The 23,635-nt window shown below is 52.1% G+C and overlaps 1 protein-coding gene across 2 annotated transcripts in view; it reads left to right on the top strand.

Annotated features, from left to right (window-relative positions):
- The window catches only part of MED27 (mediator complex subunit 27), a 197,282-nt gene extending 189,815 nt beyond the window's left edge, over nucleotides 1-7,467 (top strand). For both annotated transcript variants that reach the window (XM_078061941.1, XM_078061940.1), the window contains 2 exons: nucleotides 4,600-4,677; nucleotides 6,886-7,467. In XM_078061941.1, coding sequence (XP_077918067.1) covers nucleotides 4,600-4,677; nucleotides 6,886-7,020 — 213 coding nt within the window. In that variant the 3' untranslated portion in view covers nucleotides 7,021-7,467. The remainder of the gene's footprint in view (nucleotides 1-4,599; nucleotides 4,678-6,885) is intronic.
- The last annotated feature ends 16,168 nt before the right edge of the window (nucleotides 7,468-23,635 follow it).

Genomic DNA, 23,635 nt, shown 5'->3' with positions numbered 1-23,635 from the left:
CCCTAAGAGTCCTGGGGGCCATGCCCTTCTGGGGAGGGGGTGGCCTGGGTGTGCGGCCTCTGTCCAGGCCCAGGCTCCTGCTGTGCTGCTCTGGAGCTGCTTGAGTGGGCCGGTCACTTAACCTCCCGTGACCCCTTCCTCTCTTAGAAACGGGCTCATCACAGCGCCCTCCCGCTGCGGTCGTAAGGATTAGGCGAGAGAAAGATCGGAAGACCCACAGTGGGGTGGGTGCTGCCGTTCAAGTGCTTTCCCTGCACTGGCACATCGAATCCTTGTCCAAGGTCATGCGGCTCGTAAGTAACAGACAGCGCTCAGACCCACGCCGTCTGGCTCACAAGCCCCGACTCCCGCCAAGCCTTGTGGTGTAGACCACCTCATGCAGGGCTTCAGCTCCTACCGCAGGCAGCTCTGCTTTGGCTTTGGCCAACATAACTCGTGATCGCCCAAGCACCCTCTCACTCTTGGATTGAAGACGTCAGAAGCTCCTTGCACACAGTATGGTGGAGGAGCTTTGGGAGACTTGTTTTGACTGGCATCTCCTTCACCAGTGTGTTGACTGGCGGCTGTTTCAAGGGCTCTTGAAAGATTCCTTTCTCCCTCAGAGCTTAGTTCCCCGCCAGTTTGGGTGCATGAAGACCTTCTCTGCTGATTTGAGCTGGGGACAGAATTTCGGTAAACCCTGGTTGGCAGAGGAGGAAGAGGAAGCTGAAAGTGAGACTGATGAAGTCCCTCAGATCTGTGATGGGCCATGGGAATGTCACCCTCCAGCCATGAGCTGGGAGGGGGCGTGCAGCCCAGACTGAGCCAGAGCGTCGGCAGTGCTCCTTGCCTGGAGGTGAAAAGCCCCTGTGTGGCTGTCTACTCACTGCTTTTGGTTTTTTTGTTTTTAAGTAAGCTCTGCCCCCAGTGTGGGGCTCGAACTCACGACCCCAAGATCAAGAGTTGCACGCTCTACCGACTGAGCCTGCCAGGCGCCCCTGCCCACTGCTTTCTGAGTGGCCCTGTCCCTCTGTGCCTGAACTCTCCCACCCTCGCTGGTTACCTGGTGTCACTTGCCCTCTGCTCTTCTTTGCGGGGTCCCCTGTCTTGCTGGTCTGTTGTTACTTCGTCTGCTTCGTCTGCTCCTCCCTCCCTTGCTCTAGGTCTACTTTGATCTGTTCTTAGAGTCTTTCCTAACTCACTCACTGGAGGGATGAATGGCCTCCCCTCCCAGGAGCATTAGTGCCCTTCCTCAGCCTCCCCCGCCAGGCAGGGTGGCTCTGATCTGCCAGGGGAGTCTTAGGAGCTGTACCTTATGGTGGGGCCATTACATTGGGGCCCGAGCCTCGGCTGGGCTGGCACAGAGTAGATTTAAATTAGTTAATAGCAAAATATTTTTGTTGCCCCGGGCCTGTCTTTTTTAACATCTTAGATGCTGAGCAAAAAACAAAACAAAAAAGCAACTTTGTTATTGAAAAGTGTAAAACAAGGAAACCGCAAAGGTAGAATGCTTTGACAGAAGGGAAGATCATTGTAGGTGAATTTTCCCCACACTCTACAGCCATGCCTAAGCCTGGTGCTTTGGAGTTTGGCCACAGGAACCCCAGAACCAGGAGTGGAGGAGTTTGTGAGGAAGGGAGAGAAAATATAACAAATCTGTCAGCTTTGTTTCCTTCTATTAAGATGTCTGTCATTAGTGATGGAAAAGTGGGGAAATTAAATGATCATATCAGCACGAGAAAAAACTGCCACCATTTGGCAAGTTAAGGGAGTAGTTTATACTGGACCTTGTGAAAAAGTGGCTAAATTTGGCCAGATTGCCAACCTAATAATAGAGAAACTAATTAGCTGCCCTGTCCGGGAGCCAGAGGCCAAAACAGCGCTGTGGTGGATCTGGAGGACATTTTCTGGTTCATTCAGTTGTTCTGCTCTCGAGCGAACAGCTGTCCAGCAGCCACATTGCACATCTCCTGACCTGGGCTTCTCGTCGGGCCTCTGGTGCACCAAGGACTTCACTGGGCTGAGACGTGTGGCAGACGATACCTGGGCCCCTGGGGCCTGTGCCTTTTTCAGAACCTGTGTTGCCGGCCCGGGGTTCCTGTTGGGAGGGGTGTCCCCGGCTTGGGCCTTGCAGCCTCTGGGCTCAAACACCCACTGCCCCTCCCCAGCTGTGTGACCTAGCCACCTGCCCAACCTCTGGAAGTCTCCATCTCCTCTTCTATAAAATGAAAAGGAGAGAACACCCACCTAGGTTAACTTTCAGTTTACTGCTGGCTTTTATATGTTGGTCACATAAAATGCTTCCTGTTAAAAATTCTACAAAGAAAACACGCAGCCAAACAAAGCAGGCCAGCCTGGGCCGTGGCCTCTGGGCGGCCAGTGTGACCGGGGAATCCAGCCCCAGGACAGTGCTCAGGCTGCTGAAGTGGACGGATCTAGGCCCGTCCCAGGGGACTCCTGGGACTAGTGATGAGCTGTCCACATCTGGGGAAAGGAGCACACCCGCAGCTAGGGGACAGCAGGCCACCGGCAAGCAGCTAGCCTGGCTTCCCCGCTATGACAGCACTCATGTGTGGGGCAGGGCTTGTTAGAAGCATTGCAAAATAAATAGCAGGGGCTGGAGAAAGAATTCTCCAGAAACTCTTTCTTTTGTAAACTTCCCATGAAATGGCACTTGCACTGGTGGTTTTATTTAGCAGGGGGTCTGGGTGGGCAGGAAGCAGCCTCCAAGCTCAGGGGCCGTGGGGCCCAGGTTGCTTTGCTGTGTTCTGTAGCCATAATTTCACCCCACCGATCACCACCCAGCGTCTTGCCAAATTATCATTACTACTGTTTAAAAAAAAAAAGCGTTGCTCATTTTAGAAAGCTGTCTGTCAGAAATGCTTAAAATAAAAACAGTCTGCACTTGAAAGGATAAGTACCACTTATCGTGAAAGTCACTTGGGTAACAGTTTCTCGGCGATGTTGGATATGCAGCCTGCAGCTGTGTTTTCAGGAAAGCCGGTACAGGTGTTCCTGGTACGTGGCCTTTAGTGAGTGGGCATTTTTAAGTTTATTTCTTGATTCAACAAATATGTGTTGAGCACCTGCTAAATGCCGGGTGATGTTCTAGGCCTTAGGGACGTAGCATGAATGAGATGGGCCTGATTCCTGTCCCAACAGAGCTAATCATCTTGTGGGTTCACCAGCCACCAGGCAGGCCACAGAAGTCCAGCAGGGAAAGAGTGCTCGTCCAGAGGCGAGAGGAGCAGAAGGGAGAGGAGACAGGCAGGGCTGCAGCCTGGCTGGAAGGAAGGTGCTTCACATGCACCGCCATTTATTTAGGGAAAGTGAGGCTCAGGTTCTGTAAGCTAGGGCGCTGTGTCCTCACTCTCTCGGGGTGTGGCCTCTCTGACCTTGGGTGTGGGCACAGCTAGACTGACTTCCGGATCCTTTGCAACTTACCATGTGGAGCATGGAGCAGCCCCTCCAGGTTCCTTCCACCTGACTGCTTCACCCGTCCGTTGGCGCACATGGTGTGTGGGGACAGCTAGAAACTGGGGGGGGGTCTATACCAGGTAGACCCATGTTTACTCCTGCTCAAGTTGATCATTTTACCTGGGTTTTTTTTGTTTGTTTCATTTTGTTTTTTAACCACATTTATAATGACAAGAATCCCTAGTAAAGACAGTCAGCTAAACCATGAGTTTGAACACAGCTGTCAAATTAGGTATCATCTATTAATTTGCTAATTGATGGCAGGCATTAGCAATTCGAGGTGTCAAATTTCAGAACTACAAGGGATCTTAGACTACTCCCTTGTTTTTCAGAAGGGACATTGAGACCTAGAGAGATTAAGTAGTTGGGGGCTTAAGGCCAGTGTGCATTCTGTCTGGTCACCGGTTGCCTCTAGTAGGGCCTAAAGCAGCTGTGCCCTCAGCCCCGCTGATGAAGCCTCCGCTTGGAGTTTGGGGACAGTGGGTGTGGCCCACCAGGATGCTGAAAATAGGCCACAACTTTGGGAGAGAAGACCACACTTTGAGTGGCAAGACTTCTCCAAAGGGTAATAGGAACTGTGAGACCCAAGGGAAAGATCATCAGAAATGACCAGATCCTGGGTGACAGAATCATAAAATCTCGTACGACTACAAATTGTGAGATAGAATGAGAATTACAGGAAGCAGGAAGATCAGTTCCCCTGCCAGGGACATTGTTCCAGTGTGAAGATGAAGTCGAATGTGGACAGGTGGAAAAGCTTCTTTGCATCCATGCAGTGTTATCCTGCAGTGACTTGGCTAAAAAACATCTGTGGTCTGCCGGTCTTTCCCTCTCCGCCAGCCTCGGGCCATGCCCCTCCTCTCAGGTGCTGCCCCTGGCCTGGGTTTCCAGTTGCTGGAACTCACTCCTCCTACCTCCAGGCCTGAATACTTGGCGTCCTCTCTGTCTACAACAGTCCTCTTCCCCTGTCCCTGCTCCCGAACTTTGCTAATTTTCGTACTTGAGATTTTATTTTAGATGCCCTTTCCCCCAAGAGGCATTCAGAAGCAGATTGGTTTATCATAGAAAGGGAATGCATTGGTTTAGTTTTCTCTGTGCTGGTTTGGACTGGCCTCTAACTCCAGTCATTATCCTTGGTTCCAGGTGACGGACCATGCCACCACTGCCCTGCTCCACTATCAGCTGCCCCAGATGCCCGACGTCGTGGTCAGATCCTTCATGGTAAGTGGACTTAAGAGTCAAGTCTCCTTCGAGAACCTTGGCTTCCTCCAAGTGAGCAGGCAGCTCAGAAGGTTGCTGTTCCATCTCTGGACCGCTAGGGCCTCACAGTGGGAGATGGGCCAGTGTAGAACTGATGCTTTCTTTAAACCGGGAAGGGGTTTATGAGAAACTGTTTCCCACTTAATTAACTGGTGTTTTCTGTCAGGCTGAACAAATGGTGGTTTCAGGAGTGATCTCCCAACACAGTTTCCCACATTGATTTAGTCAATAGATATTTATTGAGCTCCTAATCTATGCCAGGCCCTGTGCTTGGCACTGAGCAGGTAGCAATGACTAAGACAGATCTTGCAGTGCCCCCCCAAGACGTACATTGTCAGAGCTGGAGCTCGGGATGGGGAGTGACCCCAAAACAGCCAGACGGCCATTGCCCTGGTGTGTTGGAGTCCGCTCCTGCCAGCTCTTGTTACATGTTGAGAATTTTGCGACCTGGTTGTTCAACCATTGGTAGCTTGAAATTGAACCAGAATATTTGCACCACGAAATCAGCAAACGCTGCAAGTCAGGACTTGCCGCCCGCCCCTAGGGCTGATTCCTCTGCACACCTCTGCCCAAGTCTGTCACGTGACCAGCGTTTGGCCTAAGCAGGGCCATCGGCCAGCTCTGCTAGATGCTGCCGGGCAGAACTGGCAGCTGTGTGTTCAGCATCATGCGGACATGGCTTCATGCTCTCCCCTCGGTAGGCGCCATCTTTCACGGCGGCTAAAACTCCCTTTTCAGCGCATGCTAGGAAGGCTGCCAGTTAGAGACCTACTCAGAAGACCTACCTGTTAGCAAGTCCAAATCAGTGTTGACAGCCAGGCGGAATAGTGCTTATCCGCTTCATCCCGTCACGGTTTGCCTCAGCAAGTGAGCTTCTTAGAAAACCTGCAGTTCATTTCTTGGAAGACGCAAACCCAACTTATTGATCCACTTCACCGCACTGGGGAGGGCGAGCTAGCAAACCCGGGCACTCGGCAGAGCCGCGCATGAGGGGCTGTCTCCTGTGTCGAGAGGACGAGTCAGCTGACAGTCTTCGGCAAGCTCTTCTTTTTTGGACAGATACAGAGTCTTGCTTTTTAACCTAACATGTTGTCATGCCCAGTTTCCCTTTGGTAACTGACTCTGGGATTTGGGGAGGATCTGAATTTGATCAGCACTGGAGGATAAATAGTTTAGCTGAATGATCCATCGACCTCCTCGAGTTTATTGCCAAAACCTCAAACACCTGGCCTTTGGAAGGGGGACGGTATCGATGGGCCACAATCTGCCACCACGAAGGCAGCTGTGATGTGATAGAAGGATTTGTATCAGTAAACTCGACCTACCTCTTCAAGGAACAATTTTCTCTTATCGACGTAATGCAGGAGGACATTAAATGATGAGATTCAGTGCCCCTGTCACAGTGAGAACTTGCTTAACTTGCTTGCCTATTGTTGTGGGGTTTGAGTTGGTTTTTTGTTGGGTTTTTTTTTTTTTTTTTGGTAGCGAATCTCCTTGAGTTTGAGAATTGAGTTATGGGAGTCTCATCCTTATGTATGATGCCCGAGAGAACTCTGCACTCTGAACCACTCAAGTGTGTATTTGCCGCTTATTATGTTATTTGGTGGCACCAGGTTGTCCCCACCCTCCCCCAGGTGCGCGTTGGGCCACATTGTGACAGTGAATGATGACCTCTGAAATCAAATTAGAAAGAAGGCATGTTGACCTCAGTGGAGAGTTTGAACATTGTCATCGATGCGAAGTCTTCCTCCACACGTGTCCGTGCCCGCTCCTCGGTAGCGAACAAGGCGAGAATCACTGTGCCTCTTCAGGAGACACGGGACACAGGAGTGAAACTTGGTTCTGTGTGGCCCTGAGCCCCAGGCTGTGCACTGTGCATGGCCACTCCTTCGGGAGCACTTCCTGCTCCTGAGAACCAGAATTCTATCTAAAACTCCCTCAGTTTGGGGGGGGGAGGGGCGGTGCTGGGGGAGCACCAGAAGTGAAAATCAGCAGCGTTGTGACCTTGTGGATTCTGCATGCAGCACTCTGGTGAAATCACAGGCCATCTTTTGGGTCACAGCCAACTTGAGTTCTCTGGCCTCGAGATCATTAGGCTTGACAGGAAGGATGACATTGGAAGCACCCGGATCCCATTTCTTTTATTTCTCTCCTCACTTCTCTTTTTAGACCTGGTTAAGAAGTTACATAAAGCTGTTCCAGGCCCCGTGCCAGCGCTGTGGGAAGTTTCTACAAGATGGCCTTCCCCCGACGTGGAGGGATTTCCGAACCCTCGAAGCCTTCCACGACACCTGCCGTCAGTGACCCAGCCCCAGCCCAGCCTGCGGGCCCCATCCAGCACCTTCCCAGACAAGCCCTCAGTCGGATGGCTCAGACCTATCCTCCCCGCCCAGACACAATACCGCCACTCGGCCCGTTCCTAAAGCATATCGTACGTTAAGGCTGAGCCTCTTGCAGAGCAGATTCCATCTCGTGTTGATGGGACTAATTCTACACTGTAACTGGTTATGGAAGGCAGAGAAGACCTTTTTAGAACTCAGAATAAGAAAGTTAAGCAGCATGTTCTTCTTTGTATGTTAGCAACGCTGGTGAATTGATCCTCCTAGGTCTGTGTTCTAAGTCATTTTCACGAGCCATTATCGTTTCAATGAGCCCATGTTCATATATATTGTCACGCTGGGTGTTTTGTTTCGTTTTGTAACTTATATATTTTTTTTTATATAAGCAGTAAACCTTTTGTACCCCGGACAAGGCTTTGTCTCCTGTTTCTTAAAGCACCTTCTACACTCAGTTGAGTGAACATGTGAGCAGGTCTGGGCCTTTTGAAGAAAAAAACCACTTAGTAATGTCTGCGTTTAAAACATTGTTCTTTCTGGGGACACATTTCCTTGCTTCTTGCTTTTAGGAGAGAGGACGGTGTTGGCAAATACTCCATTTCAAAGACGTTTTTGCAGTTTGAAAAATGGATTGTTCTTTTTGAGGAAAAAAGCACACAGATGTTGCTTTCTGCTAAAGCAATAACATACATACGTACCAAAGGGAAAGGAATCTGCCTGTGTTACCAGCTAGAACACATGTAAGCAGGCATGAGAGGGACACCTGGCTTGTTTGTCCCATGTTTTGTCCTAAATATCACTGTGAACAGATGCTAGCCCAGTCTGCTGAGTTCATGCAGAGCCTTGACCCCAACACTGAAAGCCATAACCTGTTTATGTGAAGAAGCATTGACCTGGTGAAGGTCTCGAAGGAAGGGGGAGTTTCCTAGAGCTTTCCCAGCCCAGCCTACACCTCAGATATTCTCTTTGCAATGAAGATGCCAGAGAGACTCTGCCTTCTTGAGATGTCCAAAAGAATGGGTGGTTCCTACCTGGGTTCTGGTATGGCTTGGGCCCTCCCCACCTACCCCCACCAGGCTTAAAGGATAGGACCATGCCTCTTGAGGTGTGGTCCAGCAGCAGGAGCATCGTGGGGGCTGATTAAAAACCAACCAAAGAAGATGCCCTGGGAGTGGGGTCCAGCCCCCCAGGGACTCTGCTGTGGGCCCCAGTGTGAGAACCCCTGTTCCAGGAGATGGGCATGCGTCCGGTGCCCGGTCTGGGGAGGTGTGATGAGAAGCAGCGAGAACGTTTCCGTACAGCCAGTGATTCCAGACTAAATACCACGGTCGTCACATTCAAGCTATTATCACTCATGAGAGGCACCATTATTTCATGAACCACTAAGAAAGAAAAACATGCTGCCCATTAAACCACGGCACAGGCCTTCATGAGAATCCTGTGTGACACGGGAGTCGGTCACACCAGCCTTTCATTGCTCTGAAACGTCTTTCATCTATTCCAAGGAGGCTGGCAGCTTCTCCTGCCGGAGTCTCCTTGTCAAGCAGGGGACAGACGGTCCCTGGGAACAGACCGGAACACGGCTTCACTGGCTTGCGTGTCTCTTCCCTTCTCTGGTCTCGTAAGACACTTGTTTGTTGCTTTGTGAGAACATCCAGAATTGAGGATGTAGGGTCTGGAGCAACATCTCGTCCCCTTGCTGCCCATCTTTTCTAAGACATTTAAATGGTACATAGACTGACCCCCGCGGGACTCCAGGGCGCATTGTCGTGTGCAGTGAGGACAGTATGACCAGCTATGACCAGGTTGGAGCATGTGGAAATGACAAGTATGTCGTGACTGCCAGCTGGCTGACAGCACCTGTCAGAGGTGTTGAAATGGGGGGTGGGGGGTGGGCCACTGATGAAATTATGGTAACAGTAGATCACCTTGGGAGAAGGCTATGTGGATTTTTAGTTGTTTGAATCCTCCTGATTGCACCGGATCTGAGAAGGTCCCCATTGGTACTGGGGGTCTGACTCCTGCCAACCTCTCAACCTCCGTGTTCAGGAGAGAGCGAGCCGGCCTTGAGTTCAGAGCCTCGGGCAGGCAGGAGTTTCTACTTAATGACATTGTTTTCTCTGTGTCATGTTTAGTGATACTTTCCATTCGTGACAAATGATGATTGTTTCCCATTTACAGGAAGCTATAAAGTTTCCATTCTAAACAAATGTATTTAGGCAGAAAAGTGGGACCATTAGAGAAAAATATTAAATTAATACTAGCACAGGTGGAGTGTGGCTATAGCAGCGGCTGGGGGGCCCGTGACTGGGGACACACACGGCCAGGGTCTGAATTCTGGCCCCCTGCTCCCAGTGGTGGGGGCCCAGACAAGTCACCGTTCCTTGGTATCACCCTGTTTGAGCTTCTGTAAGATGAAGGCTGACAGTGACCGTGAGAGAGGGAAGCTGGGAGGGTGAGGTTTTATAGATGAAACAAGATTGGCCATGAGTTGATCATTCACTGCGGCTGGGCGTTGTGTATGTAGGTGATGCTTGCTGTTTTGTTCTCTATGTTTTATATACTTTTTTCCTTTCTTTTCTTTTTAAGATTTTATTTATTTATTTGACAGAGACAGTGAGAGCAGGAACACAAGCAGGGGGAGTGGGAGAGGGAGAAGCAGGCTTCCTGCTGAGTGGGGAGCCCGATGTGGGGCTCAATCCCAGGACCCTGGGACCATGACCTGAGCCGAAGGCAGACACTTAACTGACTGAGCCACTCAGGTGCCCCTATATACTTTTTTCTATATTTTATATACTTTTTAAAAATCTTTCCCTAATTAAAAGCGGGAGGAAAAATACAAGGGTTGGGCCAGTCAACCATTAAGGCCTTCCTGACTCTAACACTCGTGTTCTTCAGTCTTGAGAGGGAAAAGCTGAAAGGAAATGTACTGAGGTCTGGAAAGGTGAGTGTGGCTGGAAGGACGAATGCTTGGTGCTTCAAGAGACGGACATGAGGGACGCCTCGGTGGCTCAGTCAGTTAAGCGTCTGCCTTTGGCTCAGGGCATGATCCCAGGGTCCTGGGATCGAGTCCCGCATCAGGCTCCCTGCTCAGCGGGGAGTCTGCTTCTCCCTCCACCTGCCGCTCCCCCTGCTTGTGCTCGCGCTCTCTCTCTCTGACAAATAGATGAATAAAATCTTTAAGAAAGAGAGAGAGAGACAAGAGGGAGACTGGCTTTTTGTCAACCATTAAAAATCCAGAGAACGTGTTGACCCAAAGTCAGCAAAAGTAGAGGCCAGTGGGCCAGCACCAGTGCCAGGGTGGCAAATCGTGAGGGGAGCTGGAAGGCCTGCCGCCACCACTGGGAGCAAGGCGTCAGGTCCCCGAACTGTCCTTTGGTGCCTCTCACGGAAAGGAGCGTGGCCATCACTGGGTATGCCACCCAGATACGACTTAGGCTGTCCACCATGACCCGTAGACCAGACCTACGAGGTATAGTACATGACTTAATCGTTGCCCGACAGCTCAGCGCCTGCTCTGTGCCAGGTGCTCTGTCCCAAGTGGGTACGGGGCGTTTCCCTTGTCGTATAGACCAGGAGAGGGTCTCACACAGCAGTACGCCCGAGGGCCGGATATGTGACTGACCACGTCATCGGGCCCTGTGGCTGCTGAGCGGCAGAGCCTCCTCCACAGAGGCAAAGGGACCAGTCCCCACTCTGCTGGGGTGTGTCAGCTGACAAGTGCTCTTGGCCCGGGCTCGGACACCTCTGTCCGGCAGGTGCTTACCTGCCGTGATCAGCAGTGACGCATTTACCTGTACTTTCCGCCGGCCCGGCTACCACTGATGAGCGGGCCAGCCATGAGGAACAGACAGAGTGGAATGAGGACATCTATGCAGGATTGTCCAGATTTTTTTCCTGAACTAAATTGGGAATTGGCCTTTTGGTATTGAGTGATATTTTTCTACTTCACACCACTGACGGGGAGCTGCAGGCACGAAACGATGAACTTTCAGTGTTAATGTGCAAACTTTCCATTGCATTCAGACTGTCAGAGTGAGGGCCTGATGCTAAATCAAGAGCCTCGGAAGGTCACCCTAGTTGGGAGGGGAAGGGACATCAGCCTCACCACCAGGATTCTCACGAGATCCAGAACCGCGGCCAACTTGACGGGAGGCGTCGTCAGGCCATCAGGTCTGTGGACGAGAGGACAGAGCAGGACGACTCACCTTGCTTGTCGGCGCCTCCCAGCTTCTGCATCTCTGCTGGCGTGATCTCTGTTGAGGATGATCTCGGTGAACTTTAATTGTCCTGCATTTGACAGGAAAGGATGGGCCAATTCCACTGCACCTGCTCAGAGCTTGTTCAAGCCTGCACGATAATGCACCTGGAAGATGAGCCAGAGCAGAGTGCTGTGGACCAGCCTGCCTGCCGTCAGTCCTTCCAGTCCATCTGCGTCTGCTCGGGGAATAATTAGGCTTCACTTTCTAGGACAGGCGGGTTTCTTTCCCCATCTCTGCCATCCTTCCCCCGCTCTCATCCCCACCTCAGCTCCTTCAGCTAGTGGAAAGGAACCTCAGAAATCACTTTCAAGTTGAATTTTAAATTGCAGGTTGGCTGCTCCCTGTCATTAGTGCTTGAAGAGATAAACCTTAAAGTTCACGAGCACATCCAGGTAAAGCACTATCTCGGCAGCTTTACGATGATTAGTTACTCAAGAACAGCTCCAGCCTGTCTCTGTGCTAATTGAGTTTGAAATTTCCACTGGGGATTGGCTTTCCTCTGGGACCATATGATCTCTGGTTTGATGCGAGCTGAACAGGCAGGTCCTGCCGGCAGGGGGCTTCATCGGCATCATGCTTGCCCGAGCCTGACAGAGGCAAAACAGTCACGTGTCCCTGGGGAGCGGGAGGGGGGGGTTGGGGGAGGAAAGAGGGGGGCAATGAGAGAGGCCAGGAGGACAGCGGCCATGAGCTTGGGAGCCGGCCTGGGACGCCAGCGAGCCTTGTCAGCCCCCGCGCCGTGGGGCGGCTTGTTACTTAACCGTGCTGCTCCATTTCTCCAATTCCTAGCTGTCTTCTCTCTCATCAGCTTGCTTTCTTAATTACTAGAGGAGTACGTGTGTTCCATTTATAGAAAATTAGATAATGTGGATGAGCAAAGGAGAAAATAACCATAATTCCCACTAGCAAGAGATAATTGCCAGAGCAGTGCACTTCACCGTCTATCTTCCCAGACCCTCCTATGGATAGGTTTGTGTGTGTCCATTTTTTGCCAAAAATATGAGCGTACTGTGTACTGTTTCGAAACCTGCTTTTTCCCATTTAGCAAGGGCTAAGTTGCTGTAGCACAGAGGCCCCAAAATACAGTGGCTTAAAGAACGCAGACACTTACTTCTGTATCAGTGCGGAGCTCCAGAGGGCCTGGTTCAAACCCCAGGGCTGCTCTGCTCCACGCAGAGATCTCGAGGCTCCTGTTCCTGCTACACTCACTCCACCCCCCGACCGAGGACATGGTCTGCGTGGGGGAAGCTGGGCCATAGGCCCCTTCCAAGTTTACTAAAAGGAAAGCACAGACAGGAACACGTGCCCAATGTTTTAAGAGCCAGACCCAGCACCGGCACGCGTCCGTTCCACTTGAACTTCATTAGCAAGAACTTAGTCACATGGCCGACCTTGCTGCCGGGACGGCTAGGACATGCATACTTTTAAGTGTGGGGCGGCTGAGGGTCCAGCAGAAACTCTCTGACACAGAAGAGAGCCTGTTCTGATGGACGGCCTGCAGCCTCTGCAAGCTGTCCCGAACCTCCCCCCGCCTCGGGAGTGGGGCAGCGGTGACCCTGTCCTCTCAGCTTTGTTTCTGTGCTTTGTCCTTTGTGTTACGATCTCCTTCCACTGGCGACCATAGTGTAGACAATGAATCTCCTATTGGGCTTCTTAAGCTTTTTATGTTGCAATAATTGTACATTCCCAGGAGGTTGCAAAGACCTGTATAGGGAGGTCCTGCCCTTCGCCAGCCGCCTGCCCGCCACAGTCAAGATTGCTAACTGTACCCTCCCCACAAGACCCCCTCGTTCTACGCCCTTCCACCCACATACACCTCCTCCCCCCATCCCCATCCTCTGGCAGCCTCCGATCTGTTCTCCATCTCTGCAGGTTTTCCACTAGCATTATATACCTGGAATCGTGTGCTGTGTATGCTCTTGAGGTTGGCTTTTCTCACTTGGCACAGTTTCCTTGAGGTTCATCCAAGTCGTTGTGTGTGTCAGCAAACCATTCCTCTTAGTTGCTGAATAGTATTCTGTGCTGTGCATCGCCACCCTTGAGCCGTTTATCCACGGGAGGACGTTTGGTAGTTTCCAGCTCTTAGGAATGAAGCTGCCGTGAGAACCTACATGCACGATCCTGCGTGAAAGACGGTTTCTGTTGCTGTGGGTGCCCAGGAGGACAGTTGCTGGGCCGTATAGGAAGTCCGTTTTTAGTTTTAAAGGAACTGCCGAGCCGTTTTCCGGAGTGGCTGTGTCCCTTTCCTTTCCTGCCAGCAGTCTGCGCGGCACCCAGTTTCTCCGCATCTTCACCAGCATTTGGTGTTGCCACTGCTGCTTCTTTGAGCCATTTGAAAGGTGTGAGGCGCTATCTCAGGTGGCTCGTATCTGCATTTCCCCAACAGCTAATGCTGTTGAAGATCTTACTGTGTGCTCAGGTAAAAGGTTTGCGCGGGTCTTTGCCCACTGTCCATTTGGATGTTCTTTTCATGTTGAGTGTTGAGAGTTCCTCACACATTCTTTGTCCGTCATGTGATGTGCCCGTGTGGTCTCCCGGTCTGTAGCTTGCCTTTTCATCCTCTTAATGGGGTCTTTCACAGAATATATTCAGTTCTTATGAGGTCCCGTTTATCAGTTCTTTCATTCATGGATCATGCCTTCTGTGTCCAGTCTAACCTGGTGGGTTTCAGGTGACCAGGGAATGTTAGGAATGTTGCCACCGCCTCCCCCTCCTCCCCCCCTCTTCTCCTTCCTCCCTCCTCCTCCTCCTTCTTCTCTCTCTCTCTTTCCCCATCTTAATTTGTAGCTCAGTCTATATCTCCATCTCAATCTCTTAGCAGGGGTCTTAGCTGCCTTCTGCCCATGCACCGGATGGACAGTCAGATTGTCCAAGGCCTGGAGACCCGCCCTCGCTCACCCAGCAGGTGAACGACAGTGTGAGGACCAGAGCCAGACTCCCCTCTGTCTATATGTTTTCCCCTTCCCCAAAACTTCGTGGGATAGCATTTGACCTACAGTGTCAAGATGAAATAGATCCTGCTAGGGATCATTGGGGGACATCTGCCTGTGGTCGGATAGGCAGCTGCCTGCCAAGTCCTGATACTTAAGCAAGCACATGTGATGTCGCTGGAGGGAAGACAGGAGGGCTTCCTGGGGAAGATCCCCCCCACCCCCGCCTCACACACACACACAGTTCCTGGTCTCATGGACTGTCAGGCCACCCGGAAACCCCATGCTGACGGCTGTGCCTTGGGAAGGGGAAAGGGGGGCGTGGGAGTATGTTGGATGTGGGAGCTGTTTGCACCAGCAGACCACCCCCCACCCCTCTGCCCTCGGCACGTGGCCCTCCAGACAGCACTCAGCCTGCTCAAGGACTCCAGGGAAGGGTGGAGTGCCAGCCCACAGGCTGCTGGGAGCCCACACTCAAGACGGGCCGTCCTCACCCATCACCCGAGCCTCAAGCTTACTGTCACCTTCCTTTGTGCGGACAGCATCCTAAAACATGGAAGGGGCAGGGGGCCTTGGGCCGGGAGTGGAACGATCCTCCAGTATAGAATCCTTTCACTTCAGAGAGCAGCAGCATGTCGTGTCCCCACCCCCACCCCCAGCCACTGGCTTGTTCTCAGCCCATTCTTCCTCCAGAAAGCCACATGGTGCTTGCACACGCGCACTCTCTCTCCTTTCCCAGTTACTAAGCGTATGCCCATCCAAACCATCTCCTGCTCCGAAGCACCCAACAAAACTGCATTTCCCAGGTCCCTTGCATCTAAGTGGGGCTCTGGAATGTGAGCAGCAGTTTTGTGTCATTTTCAGAGCCGAAAGAAGGCCCGCGTTTCCTATGCTCTCTCTTCCTTTTCTGAGGCGGTACTGGAAGCTGCACACAGCAGTGGGACATGATGGAAAGATCCTGAATCCCCGTGTCCCTACCTGGAGAAGAGCTGCTCAGGTGAGCCTCCCCGCCACGAGCTTCTGCGGTGGATTTTGTGTGAGAGAAGTTAACTTTCAAACCTTTCATTGTGTTTAAGTCACTGAGATTTAAGGTGGTTGTTGTTTTTTTTAGTAACTGCTAGTTTTATTTACCCCAAACACCATCTAAATACACTGGAAACAGGCTGTAGATAGTAAGTATTGGATCAATGGCAGAGGTTACTGTTTCTACTGCTACTGTATTTATTAGCTTGAGTCCAAATCCTCTCCACTTGGCATAGAAGAGGACCACCTAAAATGTCACCTCAGCCTTGCGGTCTCGCTCCACTGGGAAGAGCCACCTTATCAGACAGGCCCTGACCGTTCGCTGTGGAAGTGTGCGCGTCCCCGTCCCTTCCTGTCCCCTCCCTCAGTTCGTCAGAGCACCCCTGGCCTTGGACGTGAGCTGTGCATCTTGTCATTCGCACCCCCCATGAGAGTGTCAGGAGGGCGAGGACTGGGTCTGTCTCGGGCACTGCTCTGTCCCCTGGCATAGCGTGGGCACTCGGTAATCTCTGCCAGACACTGACGAGAGGAAGAAAGCCAGGCGCAGGAGTCTGCTCTGCTCCTAAACAAGTGACCCTGGGCCAGTCACTTGATCCCTCCGAGTCTGGACTCTTCCTCTGGGGGTTGGGCCAGTGAGTTTGGCCTTGCAGGTACAGAAGTCTTGCGAGTGACCGCACCAGATGGGTATTGTGCGCCTACTGGGTGTACCTACTGGGTGCCAGGGATAGTTTACATGTCAGTTGGGAGAGGGCCAGACGGTGCAGGCGGCCTTGTCAGTGAATCCCTTGCAGGCATGAGCGCGGATGCTGTGGGGACGTCGTCCATGCGGGGCCTGTTCCGTCTCCTGCCATGCCTTTGAGACTCCCGCCCGTCTGTCCTTACCATTAAAGAAAAGCCTCAGAGAAGAATCCAGAAGTAGGACGGCAGTGCCAGGGGATAGCCTGCCCCCTGCGGACACAGCAGAGCAGCCTCAGCTGGGCATGGAGACCATCTCGTAAGCACAAGAGATTTAAGACACATTTAGAAAGTGCAAGTGTTCGGAAGAGAATACCTGAATCCCAGGCCACCGGCCCGCTTCCCAATCCTATCTGCATTTCTGTGACTGTGCCGTCCCTCCCTGCCTTGATTAGAACAGGATCCCTTTTTTGCCATGGCCTTTTGATATTTGACTTTGCACTCAATGTCCCTAAAGCTAATAGGCGCTGGCCTTTCATTTCCAAAGGGTAGTTGGTCAAATTAATGATCGCCAAAAGGCCATAGTTAATTTGCTGTCCTTCCTGTTTCTTTCCATTAGTTTGCAAACCACCAAAGTTTAAGAAAACTCCTGAGCATAAAAGAGTAGGGATCTAATTAGGAAGCAGGCAGGTAGTTCTAAACTTTTTCAAAAACTTAGGGGCTATAGCCAAGGGAGGGCTGGGAAACCGTACTAGCAAGAGAAAACCAGTTCACTGCGTGGCCAAGTCCTAGCCATGGGTCTGACGCACAGAGGCCTGGACGACCTTCAAGTGGGTGAGCGTGCGACGCCGTGTAACTTGTCCTTGGCGAGGGATCACAGCCTGGACCATCTGCCCAGGCTCCAGGGCGCCTTGCTCAGTCTACAGGGGAAAAGGGCTGAAGGCCCTGGGGAACAAGAGCAGTCCTCCAGGCTGCCTCCTTCCTCAGAATATTAATACCGATGACCTGAAGCAAGTGGGATGAGGTTAAAGTAGTTTGCACTTGTCCGAAGTGAACCGCACCTCACTGCATAAAGGTTGTGGGTCCTCACGAGCCTCAGCCCGATGACAGCTCTGTGCCCCGAGGCCGCCAGGCGCACATCAGTGATGCCGTCCTACCATGAGCCATGGTTGTGACTGGCACCTGCCCCCTGGGAGCACATGATTTACAAGAATCCAGACCCCATGGTGGTGTTACCCCTTCTTGGGATTAAATAAAACCTCACCTTGCCTTTGGGAAACTCGCCCTGCCCCCTCATCAATCCACGTGCTTCCATTAGATTGGCTCCATCACTCACCCCTTTCCACCCCTCACTCCAGAGGAAGGAAATCCCAGTCTCAGTCCCAGACCCCCCTCCACACACATGCGCGTGCGCGCAAAAACACACACACTTGCCGTGATTGGTTCAGCGATAGCATGCTATCTACCCAAGCCACAGACACACTATTATGTCTTCCTGGGGAGCTAAGAGGAAAGTGGCCACTAATTTCCACTGAGCTTGAGCGGAGGGAATTGAGATAGAGTTGGAGCAGCCTCCCTCTGCGGGAACCTAACTCACCCCTGCGTGGCTCCAGCCAGGGTGGAGAAGGGGAACATGCCTTTTCTTGCAACGTCTCTTGTCAGTGCTTAACATCACACCAGTGAGCAGAGAAAAAACATTTAAAGGGCCCCGATCCATCTTCTGGATCAGGCAGCGACGGATGAATTTGGAACCGAAAGGCCATCAGTTGGCAGCTGGAGGAAGGAGGCACTGTGTTGGATACCTCTGAGGTATTACCAAGGATCGTCCATTCCTGTCCTGGATTCGGTGGCTGGGGATGAGAAACAGTTTGATTTTCAAACCCGGCAAGTTATGGCTCTTTTACATTTCCTTTCAATTTACTTAACAACTGAAAAGCTTCCTTTTTAACCCGTCCTTCCCTCGTGCATTTTACTGTCAGCAGCCAGAAGAAACGAAGCGGCTTCTTCAGCCCTGCGCCTGTGAGTCTCCTTCAGAGGATATTTGAGTCCCCTGGGCAGATTTCCAGGTTTGTGCATTATCCCAGGCCCAGCGCTCGAGCTTCCCAGCACCACATACACAGCAGGGCTCCCCTTCCTCCTCCTGCCAGTGGCCTTCCCCTCGCTCCTCTCTGAGCCCCTCCGGGGGCCCCCTCGAGCCCCCTCTGGCTTCTGCCACACGGCCCCCAGCCCGCTGTCTCCCAGAGCAGGCCACTTTTGGGCACCACGATCTCAATTGTCACTTACTGCCACTCAACAACCCCCCCCAATTTAGTGGTACATCCCCCCATTTTGAGTGTGGGCTGAACTTAGTGACCTGCTGCTAATGAAGACATGGAAAGCTGGAGAAACCCGGCAGGCGCCACCCTAACCATCAGCAAGGTCACCAGAACCAGCTGTGGTGTAGCTGGGCTCTGACAGGATGGAAATGGCACTCCACCTCTGTGGGGTTCTTCCCCAAAATCTATACCCCCGTCTGATCCTGGGGAAACACTCAACAGACCCAAATTGAAGGGCATTCTACAAAATACTTGACCTCTACTCTTCAGAAAGTGTCAAGGTCGTGAAAAACAAGGGAGGACAGAGAAGCTGTCCCAGATGGAAAGAGACCAAGGACACAAGGCCGTATCCTGGATGGGGTCCTGGATGGGGTCCTGGAGCAGAAAACCAACGTTGGCAGGAAAAGAGGAGAAATCCTAATAACATCTGAGGGTTAATAGCAGTACATCAACGTTAATTTCGTACTTTTGATAAACGTGGTCATTGCAAGACATTAATATCGGGGAGCTGGGTGGAGGGTACATGGGAACTCCGTCTACTGTCTTTGCAACTCTTCTGTAAATCTAAAACTATTTCTAAATAAGGTGTGGGGCGCCTGGGTGGCTCAGTCAGTTAGGCATCCGGCTCTTGGTTTCGGCTCAGGTCGTGATTTCATGGTGGTGGCTCTACGCTCAGCACAGAGTCGGCAGGTCTTTTTAAAAATAAATCAATAAAAAGGTGTGTGTGTGTGAATTTAGTGGCTCAAAATCACAAGCACCACATCACTCCCTGATTTCCAGTGAGGGCAGGCTCAGCTGGGAAGACTCCACCGCATGGAGCTGGGTCCCGAGTATTAGCATCCCAAGAAAACCAGGTAGACACCGTATCGTCTTCTACACCCTAGCCTCAGAAATTATATAGCATCACTGTTAGTCATCCAGTCACTAACAGCCCAGAGTCAAGGGAGGGGACCCAGACCCCCACTCTGATTAAGAGGGGTGTCAAGAATGTGTGACCTTGTTTGAAAACCGGGACAGGGGCCCACCCTTCTTTTCATCCTCATGCTGTGGGATATGGAACTCCCATCTTGGAACATGAAGTGGTCTTGGGAATAGAGGCCACACATGCAGAACAAGATAGAACAGACTCGGTGTCTGATGGCCCCACAGAGTTCCATGCCGGCCCTGTCTGCCCACCTCCAGGCTCAGATGAACGAGAGGAGGAAAGTCTGTTGTGTAAGTCGCTGCTCCCTTGTCTCTGTCCCTCCCGGCCCAACCCCCTCCTGACTAACACACCCTTCTTCCTGGCATTCTTGGCCCTTACCACACTGGACATGTATTTATTCCTGTGAGTATTTGATCAGAGTCTAACTCTGTTACCTACCCCAGGAGGTTCTAAGCACATAGTAGGTGTATGTTACGAACCTAAGCTTTTTTTTTATGGCTTGTTTCATGGTTAACTGGGGGTTAAGAGGAGTAATGGAAAATCATTCCCACGCTGTGGAGCCCAGGGTCCAGACTGAGGACCTCACAGAGTCTTACGTGCAGTGAGACTGAAATACTAGGGTGCTGAGGGCGCACTGGACTGCAGATTACTTGGATCAGTCAGGGTAGGTTTTGGTTTTCTGTCTAGATAAAGGTTAGCGTTTTTACACTGTGTAGCGTGAATAGCACCATGACTGAAATGTCACAATTTACATGACTCGTTCCATGTCCTTTTAACACTCTGTCATGTTACATTTTGCCCCTTCCAGGGTGGTTCACACTCCCTGATTGTCAGCCTCCCCAGCGCTGCACTCAGGGTAGTGTGTTCTGACCTGAGCCCTCGCTTTGATTCGAGCTGACTGTATTCTGACTTCAGGACATGCCAGAGTCCCCTCTCTGCCTTCCCCATAGCCGCACTTCCATTCTTCCTTCTAACTGAGCTCCCCATTTGAACCTGAGACAAAGACTTCCTGTCCCAGCTCCTTTACAGTTAGGAGTGGCCATTGAGATGTGACTCTAGTTATGTACAACTGCTGGGAAGTATTCCTGAGGAGGTGGTGAGAGAAGGGAGCTCATTTCTGCCCCTTCTTCCTTCCTGCCGGCTGAAGTGTGGGCATGATGGCTGGCACGCATGCAGCCATCATGGACCATGAGGTAGAAGCCACATGCTGAGGATGGCAGAGCAGCAAGATGGCTGTCTGGCAACTCTGACGTCCATCCCTGGTCGACTTTTGGGTGAGAGACAAGTAGGCTACCTTGATGAAGCCACCATTGTTCTGGCTCTTGTGTCACAGCTGAATTTGATCCCAGTTGATATAAGGATATCTGATGGAAGCTGGCTTTTTTAAACAGTCCTCCGTATGAGCTTGTTTTCCTGTGTCTCTTTCTTACCTTCCCAAGGAGCTAATTGAGAGTTCCAGTTAATTGCCACTGTTTTGTTCTTGTATGTGGTGTTTGTCGCAGGCACGTGCGAGGCCCAGCCCGTGTTGAGAGCTCTCCTCCTCTGGTGTGTTGTTGGCTGCCGTCCCCAAGATCATTAACGCCCTGATTCCATCAGCCTCTTTTGAGACCTGCACAATTCCGGTGTCTGCTGGTGTTTAACTCTACTAAAGGTTATTAAATCCATCTTTAGTCAAAAAAGCGATTTGATGAGCATGTTTCTGCCTCATGAAGAGAAAGTGGCTGCACGCATGTGCTCTGAGCTGCAGTCAGCCCCGTAGCTGCCCATCTCTTCCTCGCCGATTTAATTTCTCGGCTAGCGTTGGGCAAATAGAGCAAGCTGGCTTTTTCATGTGCTCCTCCCAGGCGCCCCCGCCCCCCGGCCCCTCATGCATTTTTCATCTCGGCTCCCCACTCCCTCTGCCCTGCGAACAGTATTGATCGGCTGATTAAGCCATCAAGGCACAGCAAACACCAGGGCCCCACTCCTTCCTCCCCTACCCTGTGTACCTCTCTCACACGTTACAACAGGCAGATGCTTCTGCAGCCCACCCACCCATGACCTCTGCATCCCCCGCCCTTATTTTGTGGTGTTGGGATAATCAGCAGATGAACTTACCAGAAACCAGGTCCTCGGCACCTGTCATGTAAATAGAATATTTTGAGGCTTTATTTTTAAACCAAGCCTCTGAAGATCCCCTTGTGGGGTCCTCTTTAAAACAAAATTCAGTATTACTTATCTACTGCTGTGTAACAAATTGCCCCAAAATTTAGTGGCTGAAGAAACAAACCTGGAATATATTAGAATATGTCACATTTTCTGTGGGTCAGGGATTCAGGAGCATCTTTGCTAAGTGGTTCTGCCTCCGAGTCCCTGGAAGTTTCCATCAAAATGGCAGATGCAGTCACTGGAAGGCTTGACTGGGGCTGGATGTCTCCACCCTCACCCACGCGGCTGTCAGCAGGAGGCCCCAGTTCCTCCCCAGTGGGCACCTCCACTGAGCTTCTAGAATGTCCTGCTGGCATGGCAGCGGGCCTCCCCTGGGGCGAGGGATCCGAGAGAACAAGCAGGACCCCACGGTGACCTGGTGTCACCTAGTGTCCCTGCCTGACACCCGCCAGTCACCTCCACCTTCAAACACACAGCTCCGGGCGTCTGCCTGACCCTCCTGGGCTCCCCCTCTCCCGGCCTGGTTGCTCCTTCCCCGCCTTGAGCCGCGGGTGCGTCCTGCCCTCTGCCTTCCCCAGCCCGCGGCAGGGCCTGGTAGCACAGTCCGGTGTTCCCCAGATACTGAAAGCCAGGGACCGTCATCCGTGCGTCCCCCACACCTCCTCCGGGGCTGGCCTCTGGTGGGTCCATACTGACTGAAGGAGGCCTTCCTCTGGCCTCCGTGGGCACCCTGTGAAATCTACATGTGTATTCATCTGCTCCTAGTAGAGCAGGAGACGGAAACTGGTGCTGGTGTGGAGGGATCTGGACACCAGGACGAGGAGCTTATTCCTGAGTGTGCTCCCCAACTCCCTGGCGGGGCCCGAAGGGGGGCCCAGTGTCTGCCTGGATTCAGGATGGAATAGGGAGGCACCTCTGCTGCCAGCAGGGTTGGTCTTGGTGGGTTTCTATGGCTCCACACCCTGGGGACGGCCCAGCACACCTCCCCGCTCCCCTCTCTGAGACTCTTCTGCAAGTGCATGCTAAGGCAGGCAGCTCCTTTTCTGGACATAGAGGCGCAGAGAGGGCTGGGACTGCACTTAGGCACGCTCACTGCGCTTTGCCGGGCAGCCCAGCATATTCTGGATCGCCCACATTTTCCTAAAGGGAAACACAGAAGCAGAAGAGCCTCACCATCGATTTGCCCATAATTAGTAGCTGTTTCCCAGGTTCTCACGGGAGCCACCCCCTCCTCCCCCGAGGCGGTTCCCCACAAACCCCCTGATGGCTCCCCATCACTGCATTTCTGTATGGAGCTCACTGTCCCCCAAGTGCAGCCCCGAGCCAATCCTGCCCTCCAGCTCCCTGAGGAACCTGCGCAAGCAAGATCTTTCATGGCCAATTTCAAGGGGTTAATGGAGGACGGAGTGGAATTTACTTACCACACTGACTCCACTAAATGCTTTCACCAGGCATTTTGCGGCAAAGTTCTTTGATTTCCCGCCCCCCACCCCCCGTGTCCTTTCCCACCATTACTAAATACCAAGAGATATTCTGGTCTGAGTTCCCACTCCCCCAAGCCCTGATTCACGCAGTTGTATGTGCTGGGGAGTATGAGACTTGTCACCCTGCCACCCGTGAACTCAGATGGGCGGGTGACACCGCAGGAGCACCAGGAAAGAAGCTGGCATTTGAGCTCAGAACAACTTGGCTCTGCAGACATCACCAGTGCCCCCAACTTCAAACCCTCGGAAGCCACCCATGTGACCAATGACGTCACCTCCCATTTAAACCACTTCTTTCTCTGATCTTTTTCTTACCTCAGTGTATGTGCGTTTCTAACTGCCTGGCAGTCTCCCAGGCTGAGTCTCCGCCTTTTTTAAGGGCAGATGCCCCTAAGCACCCCCGGCCCAGACAGGACTTTTTACCTGGTCTTTGGACATCTCACCTTGTTTGGGGCTCTGGTTTTTCATTTCCACCCAATTTCAAATTCACCTCCTTGTCTTCCAACCTGACATTTGAGTTGGGATAGGCTTCGTAATAGTAATGATAACATAGTCATAGTAATAATAACGCAGTAACAGGATGCTCCCAGGGGGCCTGCCGCGTGCCTGGCACCGTGAGAAGCCCCCACTGCAGTTGGGTTCTCTGGAAGCAGGTGCTGACATGGGATGCAAGATGTTTATTAGCCAGCAACACCCGTGAACCGGGGAGGGCGGAAGCAGGATTGGGCAGAGGGGTGGGGGACCCGTGATGCAGGCCAGCCCCGCGCGGGAGCTCAGGATGAGCACCCTCTGTCCAAGTGTCCCACATTGGTCCATGCCCC

Source organism: Halichoerus grypus, chromosome 14, assembly GCF_964656455.1.
Source record: "Halichoerus grypus chromosome 14, mHalGry1.hap1.1, whole genome shotgun sequence".
NCBI lineage: Eukaryota > Metazoa > Chordata > Mammalia > Carnivora > Phocidae > Halichoerus > Halichoerus grypus.
This window is presented reverse-complemented; position numbering and strand designations above follow the sequence as displayed.